The 22720-nt window shown below is 38.7% G+C and overlaps 1 protein-coding gene across 7 annotated transcripts in view; it reads right to left on the reverse strand.

The window, feature by feature from the left end:
- GTF2I (general transcription factor IIi) overlaps nt 1-22720 on the reverse strand; it is a 132331-nt gene that overhangs the window by 12375 nt on the left and 97236 nt on the right. For all 7 annotated transcript variants that reach the window (XM_080681790.1, XM_080681795.1, XM_080681792.1 and 4 more), the window contains 9 exons: nt 17836-18019; nt 15531-15589; nt 13176-13247; nt 12497-12680; nt 11397-11455; nt 5384-5455; nt 4197-4380; nt 3461-3519; nt 3044-3118 (listed from right to left, as the gene is read on the reverse strand). In XM_080681790.1, coding sequence (XP_080537916.1) covers nt 3044-3118; nt 3461-3519; nt 4197-4380; nt 5384-5455; nt 11397-11455; nt 12497-12680; nt 13176-13247; nt 15531-15589; nt 17836-18019 — 948 coding nt within the window. The remainder of the gene's footprint in view (nt 1-3043; nt 3119-3460; nt 3520-4196; nt 4381-5383; nt 5456-11396; nt 11456-12496; nt 12681-13175; nt 13248-15530; nt 15590-17835; nt 18020-22720) is intronic.

Here is a 22720-nt window from a genome sequence, read left to right on the forward strand (position 1 = left end):
TGCTACTTAATGCTTTTTTAGAGAATTTTTTTTACTTTCTTTCTTTAGAGAATTTAATAGAAAAACAAGGCTAGACTACATCTACATCCCGAAGAGCCTTTGAGAACTTCACATTGTATGATGAGAAATTTTATGATTTTCCACGAAGTCAAGCAATTGACTTTTATGGTCCAAATAATAAACCTGTTATTAACAAACTAGAGGCCTGGTGCACGAATTTGTGTATGGGTAGGGTCCCTTGGCCTGGCCAGTGATGGGGGAGGGGGAGAGGGGAGGCAGCTGGCTGAGAGGAGGGGCCATGGGAGGTTGTCCAGCTAGCTGCGGGAGGTTGGCTGTGGGAGCGCACTGACCACCAGGGGGCAGCTCCTGCATCGAATGTCTGCCTCCTGGTGGTCAGTGCACATCATAGCAACTGGTTGACCGGTTGTTTGGTCGCTTAGGCTTTTATATATATAGATGACTGAGTTAACTGTGAGACTTCTCATTAAAAGTACATCACTGCAACGATCTGTTGAGAATATATAGTAAAACTTCAGGCAATATATTAGAAACTAAATGTTTTATTTGTACTATAAAGAAAATGTAATTTTGCTGTTAACTCTACTTTTTTATTGAAAATGTTTTGTAACTTTGCTTTAAAAATTTCTTATATCCCACCACTGCCACCAAAAAAAGAAATTTCCTATGAAGCCATTTGCAAAGTACATATTTAATTTAATAAAATACTTTAGACACAGAAAAAAAAATTAGCCTGCTATATTTGGTCAAATATTTAATTAATTCACCCCTAATGCCTTGGCAGGGCCAGGCCAAATGATTTCCCGGGTCTTATATGGCCTGCGAAGCAGACGTTCCCCAATCCTGCTCTATAGAATAGTGCCTATAAAAACGGTGTGTATTAACTGGATGTTTGATTATCTCCCGACTTTAATATTTAACATCCACAGATTAGTTTGAGATCAGGACACCAGTATATACACAATATAACTTTACACTAGTCAAAAAGGTAAAAAATAAAGTTTAGCAGTGTAGTGACTTTTACTGCATGTTGTCTGTCCTCTATGTATAGAGTCGTGGTTCTTAATATCCAGAATGTTTTAAAATAAGACAGTCTAAAACTCTACCAAGGTTCTTTGACAGCAGTCTCTCCTTTTTTGAGGTACAAAGTTTTCTTATGCCACCTTTACTCCTATCACAGAGTATATTGTTGTATTGTAAAATACCCTTTCTACCTCTTAATTTAAGCATGTTTTATTCAACTTCTTGATTCTTTGCATGTCACCACCTCTCCTTTCCTTCTGAACTTTACTCTCTTTTTGTGACGTTTAATCTCACAATCATAGTGACGTTTTGGAGCCATTACTCCTTTATTGGCTTTACTCATTAATATCAAATGAAGACAGCACTGGTCAATCATATAAAGAATGCAACTATTATGACCCTAGAATCAGCTGGTTCCAGGACTTTTCTGGCCATTGATGCCTTAAAAGGTCCTGATATAACAAGTATAGTTGGAACAAGATGCAAAACAATGCACCATAAGACATGAGATTATTGGTCATCACTCAAACTGTGTTACTGTAATCAGTACCTTTTCTCACACTATGCTCCCTCTGGAATGGCATTTCTCTCTCTGCCTGGAGATATTCTACTCTTCCAGCAAAGCCTAGTTCACATGTAATCTTCTCTATGAAGCTTTCATCAACATCTTATGCAGTATTACATTGTTCATATTGTCAAAATCTATCTGGTTTCAGCCCCAGGTTTGTCTGGTTCCTCAGCATCTCTGTCTTTCTACTAAAAGTAACACCATAAGCATCTTACTTTTTACTTGAGTTCCTTGAGGAAAGCATGGAAAATTTGTGTATTAGAGAAATCTTCCTCAGATCTTATCCAAAAATAGTAAAGGATTGAGTACATTTAAACTTGTTTGCTTGTTTTATTGATTTCAGAGAGAGGAAGGGAGATGGAGACCTGGGCATGTACTCTGACCGGGAATCAAACCGTGACCTCTGGTTCTTCGGTCAACATTCAACCACTGAGCCACACTGGTTGGGCTACATTTAAATTCAATTTTTAGCAGAAATTATTAAACTGGTGTATAATATCCATATATTGAACAAGAATTCCTGATGCCTTTCATGTGAGAAAACAGGTTCTCTGTGAATATACAAGATAACTAAATAGGGATGGATTAAGGCTCCACTTAATATCTACATGAAAACTCAATACAAAACTTGAGGTTATGTGACAACAAAGAATTACCCATCATGAAGTTATCTTTTTCTTCTGCATTAATGAGAAGAAGAAAGGAAATAGCCACACCTAAGATATAGGTTGAGGATTGTCTTTAATATTATATGAAGTACTTTCACATGTGATCCTGAAAAGGTATGAATTCCACAAACCTAATGGAAGTGTAGAAAAGGAAAACCTGAGGATGTAGAAGGAACTAGTTTAATCTAAGGTACTGCTTTTTATTTTATTTTATTTTATTTTTTAGAATACATTTTATTTATCTTTATTAATCTTCACCTGAGGATATTTTTCCACTGATTTAAGAGAGAGACAGAGAGAAACAGTGATGTGAGAGAGACACATTGATTGGTTGCCTCCCACACGGTGATCAAGCCTGCAACTGAGGGATATGCCCTTGACCAGAATTAAACCTGGGACCCTTCAATCCGTGGGCTGCCTGTTAAACCATCCCTAAACTTTTATTTCCTGAAAATAAAATAGGAAATAAAAGATATCAGAAAAAAAAAATTCCACACATTTCTGTCACCTTAATAAGTCAGAAAAAAATTTTTAGGGATTTTCTTCCAAGTAGTTTACAATATGCTCAATTAACATCATGTTAACCATTTTGAAAATTTCAATTAGAAACATTCAGAAATTTAGCTTTAATCAGGTAGTATATTCACATATAAAACCAATATTATAAAAACTCATTTGCATAAAAATATACATAGTAATCTGAAGAATCAACAAACATAACTAGTGAAGTGGAAAGTCAACAGAAGCATGCCACAGAGTGACTCACCTTCCACAGTGACCTCAATTTCAGGAACTTTTGAATTACTCCCAGGGCTTCGTGGTCTTTTTGGGGACTGCAAGGCTGTCAAGTAAGCACATAATTATTTTTGCATATTGTAAGAAAAACAGAAGGGGATGCTTTATAAGAGCGGAGTATTAAAATTCATACAGTTTGACTCTTTTCAAAGAAACCTGAAGAATTAAACTGGTAGTGTTATCCTCCACATGAGTCTCAACAAAGCTGTGGAAACATGAACGGAGGATTGCAAACATGAAATTTTAAATGAATGTTTGAAAAAACAAAAGGTCCATTAAATAAAATACCTTAAAAATATTGGTCAATGATTCAGTATGATTTAGGTAATGTTGAAAAACAACGTTTTAATGCACTGAAGTATAATAAAGAGTATATATAATCTCTTACCTTTAGTGTTTATTTTACTAGCCATTCCAGGAGGCAAGTAGGAAATAACTAGTTCAGGTCTAGAGAAAAAACAAAGAAGCATTATCAGTATAATATTGTAGAAGGCTTGCCAGAAGGAATTCCCTCCCGAAGCCCTTCGAACCAGTATAATATTGGTCTTCACAGCTAGTAAAAATGATCATGACCAATATTTTTAATAAAGGTGATCACAGGATTATTCTGTAATGCAACAATAATGTCTACCTTACTGAACCTAAAAAAACTCCCTTTCCCTTCCCACAACTATCTACTAAATGATTTTAGGAAAAATAAATAGCTTCTTTCATGAAAATTAACACTAGTTTCTGCAACTATTAAAATTATGGAGACAAATAATAAGAAACTTAATCATTGAGATTCAGTAGTCCCTAAGTTTAACCAGGAATAAGAGAGAAGATAAAAATCAGCATTTTCATCCTCCATGCAAATATTAAGAGAGAGTTGTCTCTAACCAACTTTAATATCACCATTGTGAGGCAGGTGTTATAATTCTTTTTGTACTAATGAAGAAAAATCAAGTATAAGTTAAGAAAACTTGCAAAGGCAATGTACAATGCCAGGACTGTTGCTCAGAGCTATGCTTTTCCATCATGGATGTCAAAGGCTTAGCTGTCACATGTAGCTAGAAAATAATTTAAATAGAAATAATAACTTTATCATAATTCCAGAAATGACTACATTGGCAAATAGAACTTACTTTTTAACAACAAACTTGATTTTATTACTGCCACGAACAATTCTTTCAAGTCGTGGAATTCCAAACCAGGTAGGGCTTCGGAAGGGAATTCCTTCTGGCAAGCCTTCTACATAAAGGAACTCAGGATTTGATTCAAACACAGGGTATGGTACTTTTACTGCCTCTGTGAGTCCAAGAGCTTGAGCTGAAATTGGGAAAACAAACAAACAAACAAACAAACAAACATATGGCAGGTAAAATTTTACAATCTTTTATTTTTATCTGACAGCATTGTCTTTTTGTGTTTTATCTTTTTAAGAGGTGTAACTGACATATAACATCATATTAGTTTCCAGTGTATAATAATACAGTATTTGTACATATTGCAAAATAATCACCACAATTAATCCAGTAAACAAATGGACATTCTCAAATATGTTATGCAAAAGTTCCCTACAATCTATTAATATCCATTCAATAGGAAGGCTTAGTATATTGTGCAAAACTGAAGAACAAGCCTAAAAAATAAGTACTTTTAAGATGAACATTTTAACACTTCAAATCAAAGGGACTAGTCAAAATTATCTCTGTGCTCTGGGCAGAATGAACTATAGCACGTTCCCAGCCTTTGTATGTCACCTAGATGCAAGATTGCTGTTTAAAAAATAAGTTGCATAAGATGTATCTAAGCATAACTCAAGTTAGAGATCAGAGGCCAAGTAATTAAGATTCCTGATATAGGACACAAACGTCAATACCAGGTATTAAAATGACGGATGGGACCACCCAAGGAATACTGCTATCTCTCCCACTCCTTACTTCCTTCTTCATGACAGACACACCCAATCAACTGAAACACTCTTGGCTAAGCCTCCTCAGAATCCTTATCAATACATAGGTCCAGGAAAACAAATCTACGTTGAAACATATGGTGAAACCTATTGGCCATTTGGTGTTAGCCAGATTAGAAGTACAGCAGAGGAACTGAGACTTAGCCCAACTCCTCCCTTGCTCTCCCATTTTGACATATGAGAAAACTGAATCCAAGAAAAATAAATTGTCCAGTTTGAATAATGAATTTAGTAGCAGAAATAAACCAAAACCCATTTGTGACCGTCCTTCTTTAGGTCATGAACTGATATAATTCATTCAGAACACTGCCTTTCATTTGTTTTTCAATTAAGACATAATCACTGAGTTTTACTTACCAAATTTCAAATTAAAAATCTCTTCCACTTGCTTCCGTAGCTTGGTAATTCTGACATTCCAATCTTCTTTGACTACAAAGCAAAAATAAAGCTAATTAACAATGCTCCTTATTGGTTCTGACACAAAATTAGATTGAATGCTGTCCTTTCCAGTGATGCTCTTTTTAAAAAAATTGAGATGTGACTGACATATAATATTGTATTAGTTTTAGGTGTATAATCCAGGGATGCTCTTAATTCAGTTTTATTTAAGAACAAAAACATTGGATCTTAAGTAAATAATGATTTCCTGCCCTAGCCAGTTGGCTCAGTGGATAGAGTGTTGGCCGCAGACGGAAGGGTTCCAGGTTTGATTCTGGTCAAGGGCATGTATGTGGGTTGCAACTAATCGATATGTCTCGCTCATATTAATGTGTCTTTCTGTCTTTACCCCTCCCTTCCACACTCTCTAAAAATCAATGGAAAAATATCCTGGGGTGAGGATTAACAACAACCAAAAAAAAAAAAAAAAAAAAAAAAAAAAAAAAAAAAAAAAAAGAAAGAAAGAAAGAAAGAAAAAAGGAATGATTTCCTGCACTTGTCAAATATCAGAAGAACTGAGACGGACAGGGTTCAACTTTATTTAAGTTCACATTGTAAATAAAGAACTTGTTCATGTTCAGCCCAGCCAGTGTGACACAGTGGTTGAGTGTCAACCTCTGGCTCAAGAAGTAGCTGGTTTGATTCCCGGATGGGGCATGAGTCCATATTTTGGGCTCAGTCCCTGGTGGGGGTGGCTGATCAATGTTTCTCTCTCATCAATGTTTCTATCTCTCTATCCCTTTCCCTTCCTCTCCCTCTGCCTCTCTCTAAATAATCTACACTAATAAAAGAGAAACATGCAAATTGACCATCACTCCGCTACGCCCACCAGCCAATTAGGAGCGAGTATGCAAATTAGCCCAACAAAAGATAGCAGCAGCCATGGAACTGGAGCAAGCAGGAGGCTTGGGTTGCCCCCGGCGACAGAGGAAGCCAAGCTTCCCGCCTGCCCTGGCCACCGCTGAAGGAGTAGCTGAGGGCCTGGGTCGCTGGGGGGCATGGCCAGCCTGAAAACGGCCCTCAGCCCCTTACCCAGGCTGGCCACACCCCCATGGGGTGAGGGTCCCTGCTGGGGGGCTTGACCAGCCTGCAAACAGCCATCAGCCCCTCACCCAGGCACCCCAGCAGGAACCCCCACCCTGAAGGGGGTGTGGCCAGCTTGAAAACAGCCCCCAGCCCCTCACCCAGGTTGGCCACGCCCCCCAGTGGGGACCCTCACCCCATGGGGGCATGGCCAGCCTGCAAACCACCACAGGCCCCTTGCCCAGCCTGCCCCACACCCCAAGGGAACCCCCACCCTGATCTGGGACACCCTTCAGGGAAAACCAGCTGGCCCCCACCTGAGCACCAGGCCTCTATCTATACTAATAAAAGGGTAATATGCTAATTAGACTGGGAGACCTTCTGGACATTCTTCTGGACAAAGCCATGGTGGCGAGGCTGAGGTAGAGGCAGTTAGAGGCCAAGAGGGGAGGGAAGTTGTGGGTGATCAGGCCAGTGGGGGGGAAGGATTGGGGGTGATCAGGCCGGCAAGGGGGAGGCAGTTGGGGGGTGAGCAGACCAGCAGGAGGGCCAGTTGGGGGCGAGCAGGCTGTCAGTGGGGGTCAGTTGGAGGTGATAAGGACAGTAGGGGGGGCAGTTGGGGGTGAGCAGGCCAGCAGGGGGGCAGTTGGGGGTGAGCAGGCCAGTGGGGAGGGCAGGTGGGGGCGAGCAGGCCAGCGGGGAGGGGGGGGCAGTTGGGGGCAAGCAGGCCAGCAGAGGGGGCAGTTGGGGGCGAGCACGCTGGCACAGGGGGCAGTCGGGGGTGATCAGGCTGGCGGGGGGGGGGGGGGCGCATTTGGGGCCGAGCAGGCCGGCGGCGGGGGGCAGTTGGGGGCGAGCAGGCTGGCAGGCAGAGTGGTTAGGGGCAATCAAGCAGGCAGGCAAGCGGTTAGGAGCCAGCAGTTCCAGATTGTGAGAGGGATGTCCAACTGTTGGTTTAGGTCTGATCCCTGTAAACAGGCAGCTGGACATCCTTCGAGGGGTCCCAGATTAGCAGGCCAAGCTGAGGGACACCTCACCTCCCCCGCGCACGAATTTCATGCACCGGGCCACTAGTAATAAATAAAAACATACTTAAAAAACAACAACAGAACTTATTCATAAGAGTGCTCTAAATGAGTGTTTTGTGTGTTTTTTAATCCTCACCCAAATATATGTTTTTAATTATTTGAGAGAGAGAGGAAGGGGGAGAAACAGAAACACTGATGTGGGAGAGAAACATCTATCAGTTGCCTCCCATATACACCCAACTGGGGATCAAACCCACAGCCTGGGTATGTGCCCTGACCAGGAATGGAACCCATCATCTTTTGATGTTCAGGACGGTGTTCCAACCAACTGAGCCATCAGCCAAGGCTAAATATGTGGTTTTCAAACCACTTGGAGTCACATCAGAGAATTCTGTGGGGATTGGGAAAGCCTACACCAGGTTCAACTAATAACTTCACTTGCAATTGCTTTCCATACAGGCATTCCTTGTTTTATTGAACAGATATGTGCCTAGAAACCCACACAAAGCAAACGTCACTAATCACAGCAAGAAATAAATGGTAAAGAAATGGAAATAAATGGCAGAAATAAATGTTAAAGAGATTAGAGTTGTCACTCAACACTATTCACATCTACAACGGGTTATTTCCTTAACCCTTATTTACAAGACAAACATTCCCTTTTAAATGTAATGTAAAAATAAAGAAAAATATGTCATTAAAAAGATGTGCAGGATGTCACTCACTGGGACAAATAATCAGGACTTGTCTGACAAAATTAAGTGTGAAAGTCATTGTGTTTACTGACAAAGGCAGTAGGAGATGTTGGAGAAGTTCTGAAAATATTGCTAAAAGTTGGTGGCCTCAGAAAGTCTCTTAATATTTCTTTACCTTTACTGTTAGAAGAACGTTAGAAGTTTTGCTTTAAAAGAAAACTAGCATCTCAAGGATTTAGCATGGTAGCTTAACCATTCAGCCAGAGTAACTCTGGTATAAACCAAATCTGAATTATTACTATAAAGATATCTAGCCTCCCCTTCTCCAAGGTAAAGAGCTGTTAACTTGTTGCTCAGCCACCCCTTCTGCTTCACCTCATCCTACACTTCCTTTTCTGGTATTTACAAAGGATCTCTGAACTACTCCTCAGAAGAGCCAAGTAATACCACCCCATTCTTCCCATTCAAAGCTCAATTACCTGGCTAGCTCCACAACTTTCTCACAGTTGACATATTACCTTTTATCAAATTGAAAGTGAAGTACACCCACAGTGTATTTAAGCATACAAACTGTTAACTAATCCCAGGTCATGCCAAGAATTTAAAAGACATTGCTGATGGCAATAGTGACTAACAAAACTTCTGTTGTATAGACTAAACTTGAGTGGCCCAGCAAAAGACTAATGACTGGTTCACTGGAACACCAACTTAAAATTTGGTGGGATGAAGAATGAAAACCTTTAATTCTTTCTAAAATCTATGACTAATAGAAGGCCAAACATTGTTAATGATTCAGAGAATCGATTCTTTTTTTGATAACAGGACTTGAATTATCTATGCTAGGAGACAGCAGATCAAGTCCTGATGAAAATGCTATTACTCAGTCCTTGGAGTGACATCTACGGTGCCTGTATATCCTTTCAATGATGCATGTTTAACATTCTCAGTTTGCAGTAAATATTAAGCAGTGATCATATTAATCACAACTTGAATTTGAGGTCTGTCTTGAGAAATGAAAGCTCATTCATAGACTTCCATCATATTCTGGCTAATCAATATTAAAGCTCTATCTTTGGGAATATTTTTTTAAAAATATTACTTCCCTTAGCAAAATCTGTGTCATCTCCAATCTTCAATTCATCATCAATACATTGTTTCTTTGCCTAAATCAAAAAAGCATGCTGAGGTGGTTGCTGTGCTGATTTTGATGCTCAACCTGCAGGATTCCTGGCACAGAATAATTTTGTTTCCCTAGTTTAGTATTTCTCAACCACTTTTCATGCCACGATCAACACAAAATTATACAAACTATTTGGCATACTGGCTGACCTTTACCAGTTGCTCCAGGTACCCTAAGAGTTGAAAGATGAGTATTTTAGTATAGACAAATAATTCCATCTTGTATAATAGTTCATTCACCTTAGTATTATAAGAATGGTTAACTGCACACACAGAGATACAGCCACTGGTTCTTGGCAACAAAGTCCCTAAGATTGTAAAAGATATACAAGTTGTGGTCACTTTTCTGACACTCTCAATGGGAAACAAAAAGATGACAAAGAGCCCGGCCAGCACGGTTCAGTGGTTACGCATAGACCTATGAACCAAGTCACCGTTTGACTCCCAGTCAGGGCATATACCCGGGTTGCAGGCTTAATCCCCAGTGTGGGGAGTACAGAAGGCAGCTGATCAGTGATTCTCATCATTGATATTTCTATCTCTCTCCCCCTTTTCCCTTTCTCCCTGAAATCAATAAAAAAAAAAATTTTAAAAGATGGAAAATAAAAGCAGACTTATAGCTTAAATAAAGAAAATAAAACCATTCACATAATTAAAACTGAGATTTCATATTTCCTTGGTCAGTGCAGCTGTTGGAATTACAATATTTGACATCTGAAAAATAGGGTATGGCCCTGTTCAGTGTGGCTCAGTTGAAGCAACGTCCTGTACACCAAAAAGTGGCGGGTGTGATCCCCAGTTGGGGTGCATAAGGGAGGCAACCGATCTATGTTTCTCTCTCACATTGATGTTTCCTTCCTTCCCTCCCTTTCGTCTGTCTTTTCTTTTCCCTCCCTCACTCCCTCCTTCTTTCTCCTCCCCCACCCTGCACCACCCCTTCCTCTCCCTCTCTAAAAGCAATAAAAAGCGTATCTCAGGTGAGGGAAAGAAAAAAGATGAAAAAAGAGGGTCTGTGTAAATAAAGATTAAAGTTTAAAACTGCAGTCTGTAATATTAGCCACATCTGACAACTGAGTACTTGAAACGTGGCAAGTTGAATTGAGATAAGAGTATAAAATACACATGGGCATTTCAAATAGAATATCCTATCCTATATAATAAAAGGCTAATATGCAAACTGAGTGATCGTCAGAATGACCAGTTGGTATGACACACACTGACCACCAGGGGGCAGACGCTCAACGCAGGAGCTGCCCCTTGGTGGTCAATGCGCTCTCACCAGGGGAGCGCCGCTCAGCCAGAAGCCGTGCTCATGGCTGGCGAGCGCAGTGGCGGTGGCGGGAGCCTCTCCCACCTCTGCAGCAGTGCTAAAGATGTCCAATTGAGGGCTCCTGGACTGCGAGAGGGTGCAGGCTGGGCTGAGGGACCACCCTGAGTGCACAGATTTCATGCACGGGGCCTCTAGTAAACATATGAAATGAAAAATGCAAATTCCTTTATCATGTATATTTTATATTGATTAGGTTGAAACAGATTTGGTTACTAGAAAATTTAAAATGACATATGTGGCTTGCATTTGTGACACACATTTTATTTCTAGTGAATACCACTGGTCCAAATTCAAAGCTCAAATTTTCTAAAACTGCTTATGTTCATAATGATAAATCAAGTAGTGTCTGTACTGAAATTCCTCAAAATATATTTTTGGAGAAAGAAGAGGAATTCCATTGCTTTAAAAGATTTTTTAAAAGCTTAAAAACAATTTATCTAATAAGCTTTTTTCCCTTTATTTATTTATTGATTTTGAGAGAGAGAGACAAAGGGAAAGAGAGGGAGAGAAATCAATTTATTGTTCCACTTATTTATGCATTCATTGGTTGCTTCTTGTATGTCCCTGATCAGGGATCAAACCTGCAACCTTGATGTATCAAGACAACACTTTAACCAACTGAGCTATCTGGCCAGGGCTTCATAAGCTTTTAAAAAAGGAATTCACAGTTATTTTACCTGGTGTATTCGTTCTTGGCTGAGTAACTTCAGTAGTACTGTGAGTCAGAAGTTCTGGTCTGTAAAAATAAGTTGACATTAGTAACAGAGCATTTAGGAATGCCTTAAAGGCCTTCTCTACACATATGTGCAGGGCCACTGATTTTCAATATGGTTCATTCTGCCTTCTTGTGCAATGAAAAGTACCATTCTGGTGACTCCAGATTATTTTGAAAACAGCAATTTTAACAGATTCAGGTGGAACCACCTGTATGTCCTCAAATGCATTTTAAGATTAAATGTACAAAACCTTTCCCCCCAACTAGTTCAACCTTCTTTTTTTAAATGAACTATATCACAATATACCTAGAAATATCTAGCTATGTCATCCTAAAGTTGCCTCTCCCTTATACAATTAGTCCCAACAAACATACACAAATGCACAGCCCCCAAACAGTAATAAGTAATAGAGTCTACACCCACCACAATCCTTCTGCATTAAAAACAGGCCTTCTTTTTATACTCCCTGCTCCCAAATTACCCATTCTGCTATCCTTCAAACCCAAGCCAAAACAGCATTTCTAAAATGCAAATCCAAATTATTTTAAGGGGAATCAGCTTTAAAATTGTTTAATTACTCCACTGATAATATAAGACATAAGGCCTTTCCTCCACCTGGTTGCCTCAATCTATCTATCACGCAGTGCGCACAAGGCATCTCAAACCACTCTGCACAGAATGGTGCAGTTAGGTAAAATTAAAGTACATTTGATACCTCCTGCCCCCACTTACATTATTTCCTTAATTTGAAACACCTTTTCTCCAATCTCTATGTACAACTGACGAATCTACATGCTACCCCTAGTCTTCTACCCCAAAGTGCTTAGTAATACTTTATTACATTTATCTCTGTAATAAGTCTTCGGAACTGTCATATCCAATTTTGTACATCTGGTGCCTGGCACTAAATGAACATTTGCTCCATAAATGAATCTAAATGTAACACCTTAATTCTGAATACTAGAATAAGTCCATCTGAGAAGTGAACAAAAGGTCGTCCATTTTCATGAAATTAATCTTTAAGACAACATTAAATTTGTTTCTGTATATTATAATCTTACCTTTTAATAACAAATTTAATTCGATTGCCCACTTGAATAATTTTTTCAAGCCTTGGGATTCCATACCACGAGGGACTTCTAAAAGGAATGTTTTCTGGTAGTCCTTCCACATAGAGATCATTAGGATGTGCCTCAAATTTCTGGTAAGGTACAGCCTTGGCTTCAGTGCTCCCCAAGGCTTCAGCTTTACAAAAGAAAAACAATTCAGGAGACTAAGTTCCTGCTGCAATCATATTTTGGTACAATCCAAAGCAATGTACATGTCAATGTTTTAAAAAGCCAAGTATACTCTGGAAACAATACACCAGGCACAAAATAGACTTAAAGCAGCAATTGCAGGTATAAAAGGCCCCTGATCAAGGGTAACTTGCGGTGGACTTAATGTTTCCTGATTCTACGACCGTCTTAATAACACTAAGATCTTGTTATAAAAAACTTTTCTGTATCTTTCAAAAGAAAAAAAAAAAGAAAACTATGACACAATAAAGAGTACCTGGGAGTTTGTTACACTATTCTCTCCCCTTTGGTACAGGTTTAGAACATTTCATAATAAATATATATTTGAAAACAACAGAGAAAAACTAGAAGTGAGTCATATTTATTGTATTTACTTTGTTAAAGCAAAATTTGGGAAAATTATTCTATAATATACTTTAGTTGGGGGGAAAATTAGACTTACCAAATTTTTTGCAGAAAAGCTGATCTACCATCTTTCGCAATTTAGTGATTCTGGCATACCACTCTTCCTTTACTGTAAGAATAAAAAGTATTTCCTCAATTTGATGGCATTAATATAATTATGAAACAGGCAATATCATTTTGCTATTCTGACTAAAATTATTCCTATGATTTAAAAAATGTGTTTATTAAAACAGTGCTAACACTGAATAAAAAGAGTAAGAACAAATAAAACAAATGACAAAATGGAAATTTATAATTTAAGATAATTTTACATAGGTAATAGGTGCCCTAAAGCGTCATAATTAAAGGTAGAAAATAGTACAATTCAGTTTACTCAGAAACAGCTAGCAGATTTAAGCAATGATAAATTTAGGCATTTAGACTACTAGCAATAATTCTACTACACAAACTCTAAGTGATGCAAATTGTATTTTAAAAAAACTTTTTAAAAATATGTTTTTATTGCCTGGCCGGCATGGCTCAGTGGTTGACCATCGACCTATGAACCAGGAGATCATGGTTCAATTCCCAAGCAGAGCACATGCCTGGGTTGCGTCTCAAAAGTAGAACAGATATGCTTCTTTTAGTCTACCCAAAAATATGATGCTGATTTGTACTTATTTATAATGGGTTACTATGAAGAAAATGAGTTTATTCTTCTAGAGAGCATTGGAAATATTTTGACATTGTATATTTCTTTTTTTTTATTAATATACTAGTGGCCCAGTGCACAGATTCATGCACATTGAAAGGAAATTAATTAGAATATTTTAATATCACTATTCACCCTTTCTCTATAATATAAGTGTCAAAGATGAGAGAAAATTAGTAAAATGTATATGAAAATAATATATAAATTGATTAATAAATAAAAAATTACAACATCAAGTAAATTTTCCATCAGATGATTTTTCATCATAGAAATTTAGAGATAGGCAAAATTGACATGTAACAGTCATTCCACTATGCTCGATAACTGCATCCTCATTTACTTCATTTTCACTATGAAGAAGTTCCTACCAGTATTGGTAGTACTTGTAGATGACTGTTCTTCACACATATTCTGTTGATGACAATGGCTTCTTTTGGCTTCAGAGGTACGTTGTGCCAATAGTTGGTCTTCAGGTACATTCTGTCAACGATGTCACTTTCTTTTAGTGTCAAAAGTATGTTGTGCCAATAGTTGTTCTTTAGACATATTCTGCTGACGATGCTGGCTTCTTTTGGCTTTAGAGGTATGTTGTGCCAATAGTTGGTCTTCAGATACATTCTATCAATGATGCTGGCTTCTTTCAGCTTCAGAGGTACGTTGGGCCAATAGTTGTTCTTCAGACATAGTCTGTCGACCATGTCACTTTCTTTCAGCATCAGAGGTACGTATACTAATAATTGTTCTTCAGACATATTTTGTTGACGACGCCGGCTTCTTTTGGCTTCAGAGATATGTTGTGCCAATAGTTGGTCTTCAGACATACTCTGTCGACGATGCCACTTTCTTTCAGCTTCAGAATGTCAACAAAAACAACCAAATTCACGATCGACAATGACAGATCGAAACACGCATGCGATTGGTGCCAGCGAGAGCTTTATATGTATCGCACATGTGCAAGTCAATGTTTATTTTTAAATTGCCAGTGCACGTCATATGTACCAGCTGGCCGGGTCAGTCACTTAGCCTTTTATATATATAGACTAGCGGCCTGGTGCATGGATTCGTGCACACTGAAAAGAAATTAATTAGAAGGTGGCCAGTGGGGCGGGACTGGGCATGATGGGCCGGACACATCCTGGAGCCAACCTCCCGTGGTCCCACCCCGGCAGCCGCACCCAGGGCGGAGCCAGGGCTCAAAGGGCGTCTGTGGAGTGAGCGGGGTCCCTCCGGCAGGTGGGTTCCTCGGCCTGGCCTGAGGGGATCGGGCTGAAACCGGCAGTCTGACATCCCCTAAGGGGTCCCGGAGTGCGAGAGGGCACTCTGCAAAGTTGCTGTTGCTCGGCAGCTCCTGGGTTGAGTGTCTGCCCCCTGGTGGTCACTGCGTGTCATAGCTACCGGTCGGATGGTCGGACAGTCGCTTAGGCTTTTATATATATATACATCTTTATTGATTTCAGAGAGGAAAGGGAAGGGAGATAGCAATAGAACATCAATGATGAGAGAGAATCATTGACTGGCTGTCTCCTGCACGCCCCCTACTGGGGATCGAGCCCGCAACCTGTGCATGTGCCCCTGAGCGGAACTGAAGGTAAGACCCAGACCCCTCAGTCTGCAAGCTGCCGCTCTACCCACTGAGCCAAACCAGCTAGAGCACATTGTATATTTCTTATACATAAGGTTCTGATATGACTGGAGACCTACCTCCTGAAGCTGGTTTATCAAGCTGTAAGTCCTCACGTGTTGAATTCAGAAGTTCATGTCTGCAAGGTAAGAAATAGTACGAAATATTCACGAGGTAATATTGATCAAAGTAGTAACTACTAGTACTTATTTAATATTTAGTTATCAAGACCATTTTCTAAAGAAAAAGACAATCTGGACTCCTGAGTAAAATTAAATTCTAATTTCTTGAGATTTCCTCAGAGTAATAAAACTCAATGGTAATTACACATTACTAGGTATTTAATAAGATGCTTCATAGAGCCTGCATCCTGACAGAAAAAGAGTTAACTTTGCAACCCAAAGGCATTTTATAAAAGCATAACACCAAAGAAAGCAAACTACAAACATTTTAAATGAGCACCTTTCATTTTACATTTCATTCAAGACTACTAGTACCTTACTTCAACATATCAATAAATTAATGATAAAAATCCTAAATATATTTTAATACTAACATTTGTAGGACAATACACTTGCTTTTAAATTTTTTCCTAACACACAAATGGGCCATAAAATATAATATCAAGATCACATATTTTCACAATCTAACTTCTGTATCACTCTATTTTATTGTAATGGCCTGAAGTAATTGGGAGTGTGTGCGTGTGTGTGTGTGGGGGGCGGGTGGTGAAAGGCAGCAAAGATAAGCATAACTATGTATACATTAACAATAATTCCAGAAATGATAGAATCTAGTACAGGATTAGGTCAATGATATACACAATATTTGATCAATAGTGAGCTATGAAATAAAACATTTGCTAAACTCTATAGAATTACCCTTCTAAATAAACAAAACAGTTTTTGCTTATCAGGACTAACCACATTATCCTTTGGGGAAAGGCATTACAACGTCCTTTCCAAATGTGGAAGATGGTTTCCCATAAATGAGTATATTGAAAGGCCTTGAAACAGGATGTGCAAAGCATAAAGTAACTTGTGATAAGCTTGCATAAACATCCACACAGGGTTTTTATATGCTTTAGATTAGCAAACATAAGCAAAACCTGTTAAAATAAGTTATACATTTATTTTGTTATTAAAAATAAACTTCAAATAAGTTAAAAAACAATTTAATAAAATGACAATACAAAAGAGTTCTTAAAAGAATAAACTTATTAACACATCAGTATGTAGGGGGGCGGGTGATTATTGTTTACGGCTCTTGGCTTGTGTCAGGATTTTAGAACAAGCCATTGTGTTTACCATTCAATTTCATAAGAGACTAGTAAATCTTTTTTTTAAAATATATTTTTATTGAATTCAGAGAGGAAGGGAGAGGAAGAGAGAGATAGAAACATCAATGATGAGAGGGCATCATTGGCTGCCTCCAGCACGTTGGACCAAGCCCGTAACCCAGTCATGTGCCCTTGATCGGAATCAAACCTGGGACCCTTCCGTCTGCAGGCTGACACTCTATCCACAAAACCAAACTGGCTAGGGTGAGACTACAAAATCTTTAAACCACAATTTATTGGGGGGAAAATCTGTTACAACAAGTTCCTCCCTGTGGATGACCTGGTTTTACTCCCTAGAACCAAATGATTTTTCCCCTATCCTGAGTTAGAGCACTGAAATTTTATGAGGCGACTCATTTTTTATACTTCTCTTTCCATTTTAAGTCAGTTGTTACTTGATGAGGACTACGAACCCTCTAGCCCTGTCACTGAAAATTTTTTTTAGCAATTACATTTTATCATTTCCCAGACTATTCTCCAATTGTTCTCCTTTACAAATATATCTAGTACTCATTTCATGGGTGTAATAGGAAATTTCCATTGCAAAAATATGTTGATAAATGCCCTCTTAGTTTTTAAACTTTTATTGTACTCTTCATAGAATATAAGAGAGTAGAAAATACAAAAATGGGTGATCTGGCTGCCATTTTTAAACGAAAGCATTTACACTTCCAATTCAATAGCTGCACTAATTTTTTTTCAATTCTCACCCGAGAATGTTTATTGATTTGGGGTGGGGGGGGAGTGGGGAAGAGAAAGAGAGAGAGAGCTAAAAAACAAGAAATAAATACTTTGTTACTACCGTCTTTAGCATACTTAGCCGAAAATTGGAAAAGAAAATTACATTTGTATGCAATCATATATGAGCAGGTGTTCATGTTCTGAAAGCCAACTCTGACATGACTGACACAGACACAATGACAAGTGGAAAATAAAATAATACATATAATAATTAAAACTTAATTTAAATATAGTCTAGTGGTCAATAGTTGTCAACAATATAAAAAAATGCACTAATCATGAACAAAGAAGACTGCAATTCTTACTTCTTAATCACAAAACGAATTCTTTCCTTTGCAAGTAATATCCTTTCAAGGCGAGGAATTCCATAAGTAGATGGCCTTCTAAAAGGAATTCCTTCTGGAAGTCCTTCTACATAAAGGTCTTCAACGTGTGACTGGAAAAGAGGGTATGGGATCGTCACAGGACCTTTGGCTTTTATAGCTTGAGCTTTAAGAATGAAAAGAGAGAAAAATCATTAAATGATAAGGATTAAGCACAATATAGTCGAATATGTATTGCTCTGTAACTTTTACAATTAATCTTTATTTTCATTTATTATATTTGAATCAATAAAATAGTATAAAAGAACTAAAAAGAAAAGAACACCAAAGATGCGAATGTTCTGTTTAACCAAATCTGCAATGAACTAATGTATATTCTGAAGTAATGTAGACCTAGCCAGACTTTCTCTTGAAATCTGAACATAAATGAACCCAGAAAAACAAATCAGTTGATATCAGCTAACACATACAGTATGTAATGAAAGTAGTATTTTTAAACATTTAAAACATTAGTGTAAAGGATTTTCTTTTTAAAAACTGAAGCAGAAGATTTACCTAAAAACTGTTAGATTTATTTATCCAAGAAGAAAATAATGCAACAGCTGCAAAGAAGTGGAAAGCATGGGGAGTGTTAAGAACCAAATATACTCAATATTGTAATATCTCTATATGGTGAAAGATAGTTACTAGACTTATGATGATGATCACTTTGAAAGATATGTCAAATCATTATGTTGTATACCTGAAACTAATAATGATGTATGTCAACTATACTCTAAGAAAAGAATAAACTATAATGAGTAGAATAAAGGGTCAGTTTTTTTGAACAAAAGACATTTAAATATCACTGGGTATTAAATGTTTTTAAATGTGATAGTGGAACTGAGATTAAGACAATGCCTTCCTCTCACCCAACTCCCAATTTGAAATGACAAGGATTAAGCACAAAATCCTTTTGAGAGGTGAAATGACATGACGCTAGGACACTGGAGTTTTAAAATATTCTTACATCAAAAAGAGATGGGACAATATCTGAGAAACCAAGATGGCGGCAAAGGTAAACACCTGAACTTGCTGTTTCGCACAACCACTTCAAAACTACAACTAAAAGACCAAACGGACATCATCCAGAACCACAGGAAGGCTGGCTAAGTGGAAATTCTACAACTAGAAGGGAAGAGAAAAGCACACTGAGACTCAGAGGAGGTGCGGAAGTAAAGGCAGAGGTACGGAGGCGCACGCAAGGAGAGGGCTGGCAACTGAGTACGTGGCAGTCTTTTTCAATCCACAGGGAGACACAAGCTCCCGAATGCTCTGAACTCCAGTTCTGGGCGAGACACTGGGGACCCAGACTCATACAGGGAGAAACTGGACTATCTGGCTTCAGCCGGAACTCGAGGGCGGCTTTCTCTCAGAGGTGCTTGCAGCAATTACCAAGATACACTGAGAACCAGGGGCCTCTTAGGGCAGGGTTGACAGGAAGCCATTGCTGTATGCTCCGCTCTGAGACTCCGCCCCACTCAAGTTGTGCGCAGAGGCTTTTGCATATGAATAGCCTGTTCCTTTGAAATCTAAACTTACCTAACAAACTGTAGCTGAGTCAGAGAGACCCAGAACATCCAAAAGAAGGCCTAAGGCCCCACAGCAGCTTCCAATGCTTCATAGCTGGCCCTCATCTGGGCACCTCCAAAACCCAAACAAAGAGGAATCTGCAGATCTCTCTGTAGCTCCTGCTGGGTGGCCTCAGGCAGAGGCTAAATTAGCACCTGATTGCAGATCCAAGAGCCAGTGTACCCAGGGGTCAGAGTAGGACCATCCAGATTACAACTCCTCAGATCCATAAGGGACACACTCAGGGGGCAGACTCAGTAAGCACCAAAGCCCCACTGAAGCAAGTCTTGCCTCATAAGGGTGTCTCCAGCACAGAAGTTCTCCCAGCGTAGACACAGCTGATCCTCACAGTCAACTGGCCTAGAGGTCAATTCCTCCCAGTGATACCAACAACAATCAAGGCTTAACTACAACAAGACTGTGCACACAGCCTACAAAGGGGTGCACCAAGAATGTCCACCTCAGGTAACTGGGGAGGCTGAGCCACTGGGCCCTATAGGACACCTAGCACACAAAGCCACTCTATCAACCCGGGGAAGCAGCCAAAATGCAGAGACAAAGAAACAGGTCACAAATGAAAGAACTGGAGGAAAGCAAAAGACTGGATATAGAGTTCAAAACGACAGTTATAAGGTTTTTCAAGAATTTTCTAGAAAAGGCCAATAAATTTAGCTAGACCCTCGAGGATATGAAAAAGGACAACTAGAAATTAAGCATACACGGACTGAAATAAAGAATAATATACAGCCCTAACCGGTTTGGCTCAGTGGATAGAGCGTCGGCCTGCGGACTGAAAGGTCCCAGGTTCGATTCCAGTCAAGGGCATGTACCTTGGTTGCGGGCACATCCCCAGTAGGAGGTATGCAGGAGGCAGCTGATCGATGTTTCTCTCTCATCGATGTTTCCAGCTCTCTATCCCTCTCCCTTCCTCTCTGTAGAAAATCAATAAAATACATTTAAAAAAAAAAAAAAAAAAAAAAAAAAAAAAAGAATAATATACAGAGATCCAACAGCAGACTAGAGGATCGCAAGAATCAAGTCTTGCAAAAGAAAAAAGAATCCAAAAATATGAAGATAGTGTAAGGAGCCTCTGGGACAACTTCAAGCGTACCAACATCAGAATTATGGGGGTGCCAGAAGAAGAGAGAGAGCAAGATACTGAAAACCTATTTGAGAAAATAATGACTGAAAACTTCCCCCACCTAGTGAAAGAAATAGACTTACAAGTCTAGGAAGTGCAGAGAACCCCAAACAAAAGGAATCCAAAGAGGACCACACCAAGACACATCATAATTAAAATGCCAAGAGCAAAAGACAAAGAGAGAATCTTAAAAGCAGCAAGAGAAAAACAGTTAGTTACCTACAAGGGAGCACCCATACGACTGTCAGCTGACTTTTCAACAGAAACTATGCAGGCCAGACGGGAGTGGCAAGAAATATTCAAAGTGATGAATAGCAAGAACCTACAACCAAGATTACTCTACCCAGCAAAGCTATCATTCAGAATTGAAGGGCAGATAAAGAGCTTCACAGATAAGAAAAAGCTAAAGGAGTTCATCACCGCCAAACCAGTATTATATGAAATGCTGAAAGGTATTCTTTAAGAAGTGGAAGAAGAAGAAAAAGGTAAAGATAGAAATTATGAACAACAAATACATATCTATCAACAAGTGAATCTAAAAATCAAGTGAATAAAAAATCTATGAACAGAGTAAAGTGGTGAATATAATAGAATCAGGGGCATAGAAAGGGAGTGGACTGACAATTCTCGGGGGGAAAGGGTTGTGGGGGGTGCGGGAAGAGACTGGACAAAAATCATACACCTATGGATGAGGACAGTGGTGGGGGTAAGGGCATGGGGTCGGGTGGGAACCGGGTGGAGGGGAGCTATGGGGGAAAAAAGAGGAACAACTGTAATAATCTGAACAATAAAGATTTAATTTTAAAAAAAGAGATGGGACAGAAAAGAACAAGAAAGAAAATACTGTAAAATGTTAAAGGTTGTTGATCTTGAGTAATGGATACTTAGAGGGTCTTTTGATTCTTTACTTTCTTTTTTGTTTGGAAATTTTCATGATAAAAAGGTATTAACATCAGTTCTGTTCATCTATAATACAGGCACATTTACACTTAATATTAAAATTTTCACAGGTAAGCCTTTTGTCACTAACTCAAGCAATGCCACGTTTTCTATGACTACAGACACATATCAGACACATTCCATTATTCTTTCAAAGACTTCTATATATTTTAATACACACAGCACAGTCACCTAAAATGCTTTCTAAGTACGTTGAAATAACAGCAGAGGTGCTAATGACACTGCCAACAAGGTCCCAAAGCACAAGTGACTCCTATGGATTCCCTTCAACCTCTCCTCTCTCAGGAATTCCCATCCTAACAGCCCCACTTTATTTTGCTGGTACTTTATGTAAAAGTCTATTTGCTAAATGTTAATATTTGTACTACAGTTTCGAGTATACCATATTACACATTAATAATGAGATAGATTTAACATCCTTTGTTGATATACATCTGAAAATCATGTCATATATAACAATGAAAATAGCTTCCCCTATGGCAATTCCCATATGTTATGGTGCTTCCTGTGTAGAATATGTTATCCATTGTTGCTTTCAAGTGGACCAATTAAAATCACTGGCAAAAGGCTCTGACTATTGAAAAATGGGATAACTACTAAAAAAAACTTTTAAAAATATTAAGGAAAAGATATTTAATTCATTATTAAGTTTACTCTAACCCTAAATCTTCATTGACGGTTAAGTAATCATCTGTGATAAAGAGAGAAATTTTCATTTTAAGTTTATTAAAGTAAATAATATCATTGTGACTTATCATTTAAAAACTACCCTTAGAAAAATTCAGTGATACAGGATAGCACCACAGAAATTAGATTGCCAAGTTAAAATTCAGCACATTATACAATTTCACAACTGACTGCAAAGAATCCTCCAAATGACAACAACAAAAAACCCCCCAGCAAAACATGATCTTTTAAAATAATTGTTGCACACAGCAGGTGTTTCTCAGTGTTTGAGTGTCAACCTATGAACCAGGAGGTCACAGTTCGATTTCTGGGTTGCGGGCTTGATCCCCAGTTTGGGGCATGCAGGAGGCAACCAATCAATGATTCTCTCTCATCATGGATGTTTCTCTCTCTTTCTCCCTCTCCCTTCCTCTCTGAAATAAATAAAAATATATTTAAGCCCTAACCGGTTTGGCTCAGTGGATAAAG

Source organism: Plecotus auritus (assembly GCF_963455305.1).
Source record: "Plecotus auritus genome assembly, chromosome: 7".
In the NCBI taxonomy this organism is placed as follows: domain Eukaryota; kingdom Metazoa; phylum Chordata; class Mammalia; order Chiroptera; family Vespertilionidae; genus Plecotus; species Plecotus auritus.